At 45.1% G+C, this 14,134-nt stretch overlaps 1 protein-coding gene across 2 annotated transcripts in view; it reads right to left on the minus strand.

Moving 5' to 3' along the window:
* Positions 1–14,134, minus strand: part of MRPL11 (mitochondrial ribosomal protein L11) — an 893,931-nt gene that overhangs the window by 747,260 nt on the left and 132,537 nt on the right. Inside the window, exons 2-3 of one of the 2 annotated variants that reach the window (XM_069644923.1) lie at positions 10,880–10,981; positions 1,343–1,481 (exon numbers count right to left, since the gene is read on the minus strand). In XM_069644923.1, the coding sequence (XP_069501024.1) occupies positions 1,343–1,465 (123 nt within the window). In that variant the 5' untranslated portion in view covers positions 1,466–1,481; positions 10,880–10,981. The remainder of the gene's footprint in view (positions 1–1,342; positions 1,482–10,879; positions 10,982–14,134) is intronic. The other variant, XM_069644922.1, reaches the window with a different exon arrangement.

Raw genomic sequence — 14,134 nt, forward strand, 5'->3', positions numbered from 1 at the left:
GATAACACTTTTTGTTGGTTTTTGGACAGATTGCTTTTGGGTTGCCTCCGAGTTCTTCTCTCATCTTTTAAGTCATCAATTACTACATTGGAGAATGCTTCTATGTGGCTATTTTGGGCACTTTGCAGATTGAATTTCGATTTGCACCTTAATTTGCTTATTGATGGCCAGTCTGTGCTAATGCCCAGTCTTTCCAAATTGGTAGCAAAACCGCTGCTCGCTGTGTCACTTTCTTGTTCAAGATCATCAAGGGTGATCAAGGTGTCAATTTCTGCAATGGTGATTTCCGTCCGTCCTTCCAAGGCCACTTTTGGCTTCTTTTTGTATGTCGAGGTGGCAAAGAATTTCTTAAGTCGTAGTTTGCGAATAAACCTGTCCAAATCTATACTCGTTTGGACATAATCAAAACTGGCAAGTGGACAGAAATTCAATCCCAATTTCAATATCTTAGCCTCTTCTACGGTAAGAATATGATCGGATAGATTTATAATTTGCTGTCTATTCGTGGCTTCTGTAACATAGTCAGTTATTTCCCAGAGCGCAGTGACCTTTGCGGCAATGAGCTGTTTGAATTTGTTGCCCCTCTCCCCCCCTTCTCGTTTTTTTCTCCCCCCTCTTCCTTGTCCGTTTTTTAAAAAACATTTTTTTTATAAATATAAAACATTGAGATGGCCGTCTCAAATTGTACCAAACTAGATTTTTTTAAATTGGTTATATTCGATCTCGTTTCCTTTTTGGAAACATGTAAATTGATGGGAATGATTAAGAGGTGGATAAAAGATCATATGGCCCTGAAGAATCTCACAAGAAATGGGTTGGGAATGAATATAAAACTCCTTTTGGGAAACACGTCGGCCTTAGTTTCATGATCAAAAGGGTACTTTTAATTTCAGACTGACCAGTGCACCTACACATATCCCTGCCCCACTCCCAATCATAACCAATTAAATGAAAAACTGCTTCTCTGCTGATTAAGGATGGTTGCTTATGCAGGGAGCTGACAAAGAAAAACCAAGTGCACATTTACATGCAGCCCGCTCTGCCCTTAACTTCATCAAGCGTGCCTTAATACAAACAGAAATCCATTGTTTTTGGCCTCGCATTCTGGTGATAATAAGCGCTCAACACCCCGTTTTGTGACATCTCTTAGAGCAGGCCCACGCCATTTTGTGATGGTCTGGAGGCCGGCTGCTGTGGCACAGCACCCTGGTCAGATTTAAAGGACTACAAGAGAGCCATTGACAAACACGTACATGTATATCCCACTACCTATTAATGTCAGATGCACTCAGTAAAAGAGGTGCCAGAAGCGGGCACATGGAAGAGCGAGCAAGTGTCCTACCTGTCCAAGAACCGGCCCCAGCGGGGGCCCCGGCACTGCCTGCCCTGCGCGCACAATGGCACTGATCACACCACCGAGGTCAACCTTCTTCAGGGTTTTCACTGCCCTGGATGCTTTGGACATTTTGATGCCTGCAGGTCTGAAAAAAAGATGAAGCTGATGAAACAAAAACACAAAAAAAACACAAATCACATAAGAAAGGGTACAACTCAAAAAAGCAAGCTTCCCTTCCACTTTGCAGGATCGGGATGCCCGACTTGGCAGAGCCCAAAGCGGCCTTCAATAGTTTGCAGGTCCATTCAGAACCGTGCGACACAGTCACTAATAATGATTTCTTTTATACAGCGTTTACTTTCATATTTTCATGCATCGCCCCACCACATCTTCCCAGGCAGTCATCCGCAATAGGGAGCAAGAACATCTATGCTCACTAACACTTCCCTGCTGACAGTGCCTACTTTCTTGGAAGATTTCTTGTGGGCTTTTTTGGAGACATAGTAGTAAATTATGGAAGACCCACAGATATTTTAAAGCTCTGTAATTTTGATGGCTCTAAATGTACCCCCCGCCCCCCAGAGTCCCAGTTGTAGAAGGAACCATCAATTAAATTCACTTGTGACAAAACGATGGTTAGATTTTGAGTGATTGTGTTGGATGTCTAAATACAGGTCACTATCCTGTGACTGCCTAGTTTGCCAGCCCTCGCTGTAAGCCTCGGCACAGACACACCTGAGATCACTCGCTGTATCTCTGTACCAAACGGATCCCACAAGCCCGGCAGAGCTCTGGGTTAGATGGCATTGGAACATCGCCTGCATAGGACAATGTTCTATGCTCGACCGCCACAACCTTAATCACACCGTTATAGTGAAAGATTAAACAAAAAAGCTCCAAGGGGGCTGCCACTACACGAAAATCCTCAAGGTATGCAACCATATGCAAACCGTCAGTGCATTCTTAGAAAGATCAGCGACACACGATAGAATAAAGGGGTTTCTTGCCATTAAGACTCATAATAGTCCAAGATATCACCAAAGTTCTAATGTTGGTGCTTCTTTGCCTACATTTCAAAACACCGGACTGTGCAAGGTTTAGTAACGCTGGTATCAGGAGCGGTCTCTGTGCTATTATCTAGAAAGTCTTCTTCTCCTGCCTGGGAAGATGGTCAACAGTGAAATCTCTACTATTGCCAAGCATATCAATATGAAGCTTCATTCACTGAGGCAGGGGTCATTATTGTCGGATAATGACCCAACCCCAAGTTATTGCCCGAGGCTAAGGCCGGGAACTATAAATTAGGGAAGGGGCCATTATCCCAAACGATAATGGCCAGTCGTGAGTGTTACAAGGCTCTTAAAACATGGATTTGTGCAACTAAAAATGAAAGTTTTTTATATTGTGAAGAAAAATATGAGCATTCAGAAGTAACAGTAAATGTTAATTTAATAAACATGGAACTATTAATAACACGGGTTGCAGACGGTGCGTTTCATTGCTGTTTGTTAGTCTAGGAAATGTAACTCAACAGTCGCTTCTCTGACTTCACACCCTAAAGACACAGAAACAAGTCACAATGTTTGGAATAACTTTGCTACCAGAGATCCTAGGCTGCCTTGCATACATTTTGATTGGCTGAAAGGAGGTCTAGAACAGGGCCCATGTGCTAATATAACAAGGATAACCACTTCCATAGGCTTCAACGGTTGGTAACGGCACTGGGGATCAAGTTATAGGCCCTCGCTTTGCTTAGTGAAGTGAGGACCTTAGCTTGGGCTCCGCGGTGTTACCATCCGGTGAAGCCTGTGGAAGGAGGTGCTTTTAGCACCGTAGGTCGAAACTCTAGCCTTTAACTCGTGAAATGGCGCCGGAGTAATTTCACGAGTTTAAACTGGCTGCTGGGGTTTGGAGGAGTGGCAGCGGAGATCACGAGCACCCACGCCAAATGCTAATCGAGAATTAAAACTATGTTCTTACAGCCATATCTACAGACGACCAGTGGTCGAAGTTGGCACAAGGTTAGGGTGGCCAACTGTCCCGGATTTTGCGGGATTGTCCCGCAATTAGGGAGTCCGTCCCGCCGTTTGCCGAGTGGCTGTGCGGGACGCAGGTTGTCCCGACTTTCGTCAGGACAACCTGCATCCATCACAGCCACTCTGCGAATTTAAGTGTGCAGTTAAACAGCAGGGCGCTGCCGCCTGCTGCTTTCTTTCTGCAGGGGCTCTGCAGCCCAGCTCCTTTACAGCCTGCAGGTCGAGCTGTAAGGCTCGACACCTGGCTTCATTCAAATGCTAATGGTTGGTTCCTGGGTCATGATGGTCATGTTTGCAGTAAAAAAAACCTGACCATCACCTCCCAAGGACAAACCATTTGCATTGCAATTAAGCCAGGTGTCAGATCGTTACAGCTCGACCTGCAGGCTCTAAAGGAGCCATTAAATAAATGCAAATTAAAAAGGGGCGGGCCAAACGGGAATGACGTTGTGACATCATCGCCGCCTTGTGGGCAAGTGTCCCGCGAAATACTTTCAAAGAGTTGGCCACCCTGCACAAGGTACCCTGCTGGCCTGCCCGCTCCCCACAAACCCCAACTCCAAGCCCCCTCTCACGCGCGACACAAACCCCAAACAAACACACCTGTTGCTTAAGGGAATGTTCAGTGCCTACACTTTTATTTTAGAACTAAACCATTCCGGAAAGGCTTATTTTACAAATAAAAATATAGGAACAATAAAACTTCAACAGCAGCAAAAATGAGAGGAGCGGTGCACAAACACTCCCGCCCACTCCGATCACCGCAGACGACCCAGCTTTCATATAGTGCCAAGCGCTGGAAGTTACCCATTCTAAACGCTGCCAGCAAGCAAGGTCTGCACCACCTAGCCAGCTGGAACAGCAACACAATGCCACCCGCTCTGGTATCGGGTTCCGCCAAACCGGGGGCGACACCGCACTTCTGGCATGATTAGAGGCTCCTCAGACAATCACCCGGAAATCCAGAGGACCCCATCACTGCAATGCCCACCCGCTGGGCAAATGCCCTGGAGGGGCTGCAAGAGAACACGTGCTCATCAAAAGACCCAATTCATTGAAGACGAATATTTGGAATGAAAGGCAAGCCGCATTTATTCAAGGCGTGCCTGCTATATGCGTAGCTCTCATTTTGTATGATGTACTATACCTAGACGGGAGCTCAAGCAAGCCCAGCGACCCCAGGAAATGCAGGTTTTGGCAGGATGGTCTCACGTGCTACTGGTATGAGGGCTTCCCGCAAGGTCACCCTGAGGGGCCCAGTGGTAGACATTCCTGAACAGTCCGTGGCAAGTAATAGGAGTGCGCTGGGGTTGTTAGGATGTACTCACATACACACATACAATATTCAAATAGGGAAAGCCCACACACATAGCACTTTCGCTTCTGTGGACTGTGACGAATCCAGGGAATGCGCCCCTTCACCCCTAATGGGACTAGGGAGGTGAGCTCACATACCCTTCCTAGAAGGCGCGCAAGCGGGGATCCGACTGGGGGTGACCCCGTATATGGGGAAAAAGATTGCCCAAATCACAATTCCATCCCACCCCCCATTACATCCAAGTCCTCAATGTTTATGGTTTACATGGGGCTTGAACAAGATGACTATATACAGGGCCTCTTTACTGTTGATGGCTTGGTTTCTGACCTGTACTTGTTACTACCTTCTGAGGATGACCCGGACCAATGGCATCTTCACTGGCCTTCACGGGAGGAACTCAAAAAACACCGGATGCCAGCCACAAACGAGAGAAGCAGCTGGAGCGCGAGAATGCCGGCCTATGGTTCACACATAAGAGGGATCCCCTCCCTCACAGGAACCACACGAGTCGAGGAAACTCATGGAATGCCGCCACTTGGGGACCCGGTGGAGAGACCGGAGCAACCGGGACCACCGCAGGCGAAGGAACCAAGGTCCTGCCAGTAGCAGTGGGTTGACATTCCACCGGAAAGCCATCCAAAGCCCGTCTGTCCAGAAAGGAGGCCACAGACAAGAGAGATGCAACCACACAGACCGCAGCCAGGTCTGAACCATGAAACCGCACTGCGCAGTGACGCTGAAGCCACAGATTTATTTTTATTTATTTTTTACATTTGTATAGCGCACAAACAGCCTCTGGGCATTGCAGCACTGTTACTTGTTATTAACTTGGTTACAGAAAGGAGAATTTTGCATTTGGGTCAGAAATACATTACACACAGTAGAATAGTATAAGATGTCATTGTTCATTTCTAGCGAGTGTAGGTCTTGATATCGCTGTGGTGTGGGCAGTGATTAAGAGAAGAGAAGTGTTTTTATAGCTTTGCAGAATGCCAGGTGGGAGATTTCTCCACGAAGTGGAGGTGGTAAGGCGTTCCATTGCATAGCTGCTAAGTAGGGCAAGCTGGCTCCACCAGCTGGGGCTCTCTTGATTTTGGGAACTGTGAGCATGTTTGCATATGGTGTTCTTGTATGTCTGGTCGAGGATATGGGGCGGACTCTCTGAGAGGTAGGTAGGGGCGGTTTGGTGGATGCACTTGTGAGTCAAGGCAAAGGCTTTAAGGAGGACTCTCTCTTTGACTGGAAGCCAGTGAGCTTATTTCCTTGTTGCTGTGATGTGCTCCCTTTTCGGGATGCCTATTGCTGTGCACAGGCATCGTTTTGAATGACCTGTAGTTTAGCCATGTTTTTTGTAGATGTTCCTAGGAACAGGGCATTGCAATAATCCAGTCTCGAGCCAGTGATGGTTCGTGCAATGGTGATGCAATTTTCTTTCGATAGGAAATGTCTGGCTGCGGTCATGAGTTTTGCGTGGTAGGCCGCCGCGGGGGCGATGGCATTGACTGGCCTGGCCATTGATAGGTTAGAGTCAAGGTAGACTCCCAGTGATTTGACTGCCACACAGCCGCTGGACGAGAGGTATGCGACATGGTACAGAGAGCGAGAAGAGAGCTGTGAGATCATGGCATAGCCCACGTGGGGCTGAGCATAAGAATACTCTAGGAGGGAACAACCGAAGCAAGCTACTGATCGGGGCTAAAGTTGTCCATAGGCCTCCAAGGGTTGAACCTAAGAATATCCCAGGCATTGTTGGACGAAGCAAGCTACCAATCAGGGGTGAAGAGGCCCTTAGCCCACTCAGGGCTGAGTATAAGAGTACCCCAGGAGGGGCTGAGTGAAGCAAGCTACCGAGCAGTCCCATAGCCCATATAGGGCTGACCACACAAGTAACCCAGGAAGGTTCGAGAGACACAAGCGACTAAATAGAGATGAGCAGACCGTAACCCTGCCAGGTTTTAGAAATCAGTAACCCCACGAGGGGCTGAACAACAGGACACACCCAACAGGGCTGAGCAAGTCCAAGGCCAACCCAAGGCTGAGAAAGTAAAACATTCAGCTAAAACATGGAGTGAACTTTGTTTCTTTTATAACTATCAAAATATCCAGACCGCTGAGAGATTTCCCACGAGACGGGATAAAGGAAAGACTGCCTGGAATACATGACATTTATTTTGTTTGGGACCTTTTGACACTTTATCCAGAAATGGAGGAGATAGTAAGAGCTCGGGTGGGAGTCAGAAAACCAACCTCCAGGAGGAAGTGACCCTACGCTAAGCTCGGGTTTAGATCTGCTTTTCTTTCTTTTACAAGTGTTAGGTTAGTTGGTAGGTTAGAATAGATTTGGACGGAGGACAGTTCATTTTGTGAGACATCCTAATGAGCACTCTTTTGTTGTTTTCTAGAGCAGGGACCCCTTCATAGAAATAGGGTTAGAGGAGTTTTTTTTAATTTCTCAATAAAGATCATTGTTGAGCCATGTCCTCTTGTCCGACTCGGACTTACCACATAAGGTAGGTGAAGGCTGTGGGGATCAAAGGTAGGTAAGCCTTAAAGTGAGCGTCTCCTAGTATTCTGGAGTCATGCAGATACTCTGGATTCCAAATCTGGTGCTCCGTATCCTAAGGGTGCATAGGATCCCAATTTGCTCAGAGGCCAGTCTCTCAAAGTAATAAATGGGAGCGATGGACCAGGCCGATTGGTTGTGCGGGATACAGTCCTAATACAGCAGTAACGTAGGTCCAATGTGAAGAATACTTAATCATCACGTTCCAGTGGCATTGCTTATAAACAGAGTGGCTGAAGGCAGACCTTGTTAAGACATTTATATTACACCAGTGGCGCATTTACAACTCCAATTGTCAACTCTCAGAAGACTGCTTTTGGAAAATACAGTCTGGCGATTCAAGTGCACAGTTTGATGGTAAGGCTTGAGTAAAGCGACATTGAAAAGTTCCCATGAGGAGGTGTTTTGGTTAAGGGGAGGGGCAAGAACTGGGTGGGAATGTACATAGGGATTAGCAGGGCCATGGGCAGTGAAGGGGTGGGCAAATATCCAACAACACCTACAAGCTGTATCCCTCCTCATGTGCCATTTCTCCCCATCTGTACTCTAATGCACCACCTAATAGCCTAAACTCAAAAACATAAATGTCTTAAAGGACTCTTCTTGCCCCACTGCTTTTATGTGGGCCAATAATTTTAGATGGTCGCCTTATATAAAATAACAGAGGGAGGGGTAAGGGAACTACACAACCCAAGAAAGCAGGTAAAATCTCCTAGAGCGTACACACCTAAGCACACTGTCCTGAAGACAAAACCCATCCTCGTTATATGGAACAGTTGGAGTGGATGGAACAGAGGGAGTGGATGGAACAGAGGGAGCGGATGGAACAGAGGGAGTGGATAGAACGAAAAGAGCGGATGGAACAGATGGAGTGGATCGAACAGACGGAATGGATGGAACACATCGAATGGATGAAACAGATGGAGTGGATGGAATGGATAGAGCCGATAGAATGGATTGAGTGTGTTCCACCCACTCCATCAGTTCCATCCACAGAGCGGATCGAAGGAATAGGAAGAAAGGAACAGATAGAACACATTAAACGGATGGGAACAATGAAATGGGTCTACGGAAAAGGATGGAGTAGATCATGTGGACGAAGGGTTGAGTGGATGGAAGGACTAGAAGATAAATCGATGAAACAGACGAAATGGATGAACAGATGAAGTGGAACGAACGGACAGAGTAAATAAAACTGATAGAATAGATGGTACAGATGGAGTGCTCGATCTCAAGCTCATTACTGATAACCACCATATCACACTACCATGCTTATTCTCTCCTATACACCACCACTCAACTAGAACACAGCGATACTATGACACATTCGGTGTAGCTGTTCTCATACTAACACCCGCCATATACTCATCATCCTAATTAAACACAGCTAGCTGAGCACACACTGCTAGCTTAAGCTTCTCCTCAGGCCCAACGTAGCCATAAATCAGTCTGGATGTCAACCCTCCAGAATGAACACATACCCGACCTGCCAACCACCACACCTACCGCTAAGAAGCAGCTACTATGCAACTGCCACAATGGCTGCACACATATCCGATGCACCCACGCACCTTATGACTCTCCCTCTACTGACTTGAACTACGGTTCCCGAGGGCGTTCAACCTACCAGCGCTTTGAGATCATACCAATGATACATAAGGCGCTATATAAATGCCAAGTAACATAACATATATGTTAGGTCCTAGACCAGAGGTTCAGCACCCAATGCATATAGGCAAGGGGTAGATAAAAGAAAGAACCAGACATTTTTACCAGCAGAAAAAATAGCCCTAAACCCCCCAGGCCAGCACCAACAATTATCCAAATGCATGCGTGTTAAGTAATAACAGGGCTAAAGGGTGGAAAACAATGTCTACACACAGCACAACGCAAGCATGTAATTCAAGGGAAGAATTGTCACACAGTTACTAAAATGACAGTCTCAGTAGCATCGCTAGGGTAGGGCCAGGTTGGCCCCAGCCTCCACTTCAAAACATCGTGCCCCGGGTGGCAGGTGGGTGCGTTGCCAAGTCTGCTTAAAGGGGGCTTGTTGACTTTGAAGCAAAACCCATTACACCTCTAGGCTGAACAGAGAACCTTGACTGGCCTGCAGGCAACCCTTTAAAGACCTGCAATTGTGGCCTTAATGATCTGCAATTACTCCTTTGTCTCATCAGTGTGCCCTTCTAGTTGCATATGTTTAAGCATTTGGCACTGATGGATTCTGTATTCCATCTGAGAGACTCCTCACAGCTGGCCTACCTAGCATGTGGGTGTCCACTTACAAGATATTTAAAGTTACACAAGAAAGCTTCCCTTTCCAAAGTTAATAATGAAGTCTACTACTTTAACATGAAAGAAATCGGATTGCTTTATAGGGATAATCAAATGTTCCTAAGAAATTGCACAACAAACTGGAAGAAATGTAATCATTATCCTAGTGACTTTTCTACAATTTATTTTAAGTGATTCATAAAGTGATGTTAAGATTTTTTGTACCAAGGTACAGCGCAACGACACCCAAAGGCAACCTGGCTCTAAGACTGAGTTAACACTATTAAAGGAGGAAGAGGGTTTAGAAGAGAAGGGTTTTCAGAGCCTTTCTGAATTGCAGTTGGATGGCCACAGAACGGAGTACAATGGGTAGGGCATTCCACAACATTTCAGCTTTAACAGAAAATGAACGAGTGCCAATTCTAGAGCGGCGAAACATAGGGTCCGCAAGAAGAAAGCAGTCCCTAGAGCGTTACATACAGGTAGGGATCTAAGGCTGAAACTTTGACTGCAAAAACCCCGGGCCAACAGCGTGAAAATCCCTAGGAACCAAGCAAAGAAATCATACGTGCACGCGTTTAGCCACTGGTAGCCAATGGAGAGTATTAAGAACTGGAGAGATATGATCCCAAAGGCACCCGTGGCAAAACGGGCAGCAGAATGTTGAAGAATTTGGAGGCGGCGTAACAGGTAGTCATGCTGGGCCAAATAAAGAGTTACAATAATCAATCTGAGTAAGGACCAAAGCGGAGACTACCGGAGCCCGCAGGTGGAAAGAATAAACTGCAAAACCTTTCTGACTATCTTCAGCTGGAAATGACCAGCCTGACAGACAGATCTGATCTGTGAAGTCATAGAAAGGGAAGCAGAAAGCTTAACACCAAAGTTCGTAATCACAGGGACAGCAGCAGGAAAGGAACAACAGGAGGAAGGTCAAAAAGAGACAAGGTGAAAGGGGACGGGACAGCAGTAGAACCCACAACCACGGCCTCTGACTTATCCCCATTCAGTTTAAGCCAATTCTCGCTCATCCAGCACCCCAGAACAGACAGACCATCGTGCAGCTGAGTGGCGTGAGCCAGATGGGAAAGGTCAAGCCGAACAAGAAGCTAAGTATCATCGGCAGACGAGTAACATCTGAATCCACGGGAGCGGATAATAGCGACCAAAGGCTGGATGTAGATATTAAAAAGAGTGGTATATAAGGCAGAACCTTGAGGGACCCCACACACCAAAGCAGAAACGGCAGAAAGAAAGGGCTGGAGTGATATATATATATATATATATATATATATATACACACACATACATACATACATACATACATACATACAGCCATACAGCCATAGTACCTTATAGTCTTCACGCAGTGTTAACTGTGAGATTTCAGAAACAAATGTAGTCTCAGGATTCCAGATATTGTATTGTACTGTAGGGTCTTTTTACCTTGGTATCTGTAAATGCAAACAAAAGGTTGACATTTACCTTACTAGCATAAAAAAGTGATACAGGAGAGATGGCCAGATGCCATTATACAATCTTAATTCTTACCTATTATGTGCTTTCCATAATCTTTCAAAATGGGGCGGAGTTCCACATTTTGGAAGCTGTATTTATATTGTGAACGTCATTGCTCAAAAGCATAATGACGTCACATTGATGTGATGTTGCGCGAAAGGTATTTAAACACGATCCTGTTAATGCGCGTATTGCCTCGCTTATAATATATGTCTGCTAATGTCTTAATGTAGTTGCTATATCGATCACGATTCTGTGTACCAAGTCAAAAAGAGGAGAAACATTTGTATGTGCACAAGTAGGTGATTGTTGGCATTAGGGTACATGGTAGATGAATGTACTAGGGTATGAGGAAGATGAAGCAGCCATGAGATGCTAAATATTAAAATAATAAAAACTATTGTCAGATGAAACTCAGGTAGTGGATCTCCAGTTTTTGTGATTTAACTGATTGTGCACACCCAGACTATTGGTTTTTTTGTTCTACGTTACCTTAGGTTGAGTGCTGCCAGTTTGCAAAATCTACCTAATATCAACAAAACCATGTTTTTTGTATAAAAAACGTTGTGAAATTCACATTAGGTGGGCACTGTGTTTCCTATACCACTGTATCAATTTTATCTTGTTAGACTAGTGTTATACAGCTGACAAACCTAATCTCTCAAATATGACCACATAGAGACACAATAGGGAAGATACCAAATCACTATTTATATTTACACCAAGCGGAAGTACTAGCAATGCTTTTGGCAATATCAATCCCAGCGAAGAAACACTAAGGGACACATTTATAAGATTGGAAAGACTGTCCTAAAGAACTCAACAAATATTATGAAAGAGCTACAATGCTCAATCATCTAGAAAAAGAACAAATACCAAGGGGACTCAGAATTGTGACCTTCCCAAATTTCAATAAAACAGATGCTGAACAATGGGAACTTAATTTGAATCAAAGTTCAAAGAAAACTATTGAACATTTAGTAGAACATGCACACAGAGCACAAGAGAGTAGAAGGGGAAAATGAAACTGCGGAGAAGGAAATTCAGGAAATGGAAGCACCAGACATCACCAAGCAGAAACATTTTAAAATACTAGATAGAATTATCAAGAAAAATCAGGATGAGGTAAAACTCAGGATAGCAAGGAAAATCTCACAAGACGGTAAGGATTACAGACTAGATAGGGTATACACTTTTCAGCCAAAATATGAGAAGATGGATATAATATCCAGAGATAGCACACCAAAACCATCACCTGCCAGCTCGGATGCTGACAGTGATGGGGAACGACAACTATCTAATCTAATCTAATCAGACACCAATAATTATTACTACAGAACCGATTAAAAGAGTTTCTCTTAGATCAAATCAAACAACATTGCAAAGGCAATAGTCTTTTCACCAAATAGGTTTGGTTTCAAGAACCTATACACACAAGTTACCACAATACCAAGACCCACTGCAGAGGTAAACAAGAAAGGGTAAGAACTGGCAAGAACCTAAAGAAACAGAACAGACATGAGAACCAGATCGGAATACAGGAAAGAGAGAATATACAACAGAAAGGAAAGGAAGTGAATTTAGTGCTCAATCTTTCCAACAGAGTATTTGACAAACAAGAATTGGAGTTTATCCTATGCACCAACCATGGACTGTGATTATATTAATATACAAATTTATCAGGAAACTGAAACTTAAACATTTTCATAACTCGAATTGAAGACAAAGTGACACACGTTACCATCCTGAAATCAGTATGCTGTCAATCAATCATATTCAGGAGACACTACTAGTAATGTCTTTAGAAGACGAGACTCGGCCAACAACCAACCAGGTCTTGCAAGAATTAGAGATAGAAAGTACTACTATGGCTGATACTAATCTGACACCCAGTTCGAAATTCATCCCACAAATGCAACAGAGCAATCCAATTGACACTTTCCATCTAGCGGTCACAAAGGATATACATATTTTAATGGACAGCAAACACAAGAGGGAATACAATGACCCGCACAATCTGAATTATGAGGAACACATGTCTCTCAAAAGATTGCAAACATACGATGATATAATCAAGGAGGCAAAGGGGCAATATTGTAATTTTGAATAGAATGACAAAGTTACTCACCGTAGTGACTAACTACTCCTAGTCCATAGTCCCGTTTCCTCCATACTTGTGGGACATTCTGTCCTTTGGGACGGAACCGGAGCACTTTTTAATAGCATCAAAAAAATGTACTTTTCTGTCCTTTTATTTTGACGCGGGGTCACAGCACGTGACCATAGCACCGCCTTTCTGACCCCTGCCATGCGCATCGCCCTTCCGTCCTTTTCTAGGTCAAAGACCATTTAGCAACAATAGAGGATACTTATTAGAGGGGACGGCGGGTGGGTGTATGGAGTAAAGGGGATTATGGACTAGGAGGAAAGGGGACTATGGACTAGGAGTAAAGTAGCCCACTACAGAGAGTAACTTTGTCATACTCCTACGTCCCGTCCCCTTTCCTCCATACTTGTGAGAGATTCCGAAGCAATGACCATAGGAAATATGGGTGGATGGAAAATCCCTTATTGGAACAAATTCTTAAGAATTGCATGGGCAAATTGCGCATCAGCCCAGGATCTCAGTTCAAGACAATAGGCCTCATTACAAGTCAGCCGGTCCGGAAACAACGGTGGCGGTAAATCCGCCACCACTGTTGTTTCCAGACCAGCTGATTCCGAGTCCTGCAGGTAGGAGGTGTCACTCCCGCCAGGTCTGACCTGGCGGAAGTAACACCACCCGCCTGCAGGCAGACATGGAAAACCGGCTTGGTCATAGACGGAACCGGTGTTTCCATGGTCCCCATCCCCATGGAGTCTTAAGGGACTCCATGGGAATGGAGACTTGCTGAATTCCGCCTCCAGAATTACCGGGTCACCGGGGTTGTAATGCCCCAGTGATTCCGGCAATCACAGAGGTGGAATGGTATTACCAGTCCAGCGGCAGCCTGCCGGTTTTTCCAGCACAGCTACCGCCGGACTCGTAATGAGGCCCAATGTCTGCAAAAAAGCCTATGGGCAAGCCAACATAACAGCCTAAGCTATGG

This window comes from Ambystoma mexicanum, chromosome 2p (genome assembly GCF_040938575.1).
Source record: "Ambystoma mexicanum isolate Mex_15411 chromosome 2p, UKY_AmexF1_1, whole genome shotgun sequence".
Classification (NCBI taxonomy): domain Eukaryota; kingdom Metazoa; phylum Chordata; class Amphibia; order Caudata; family Ambystomatidae; genus Ambystoma; species Ambystoma mexicanum.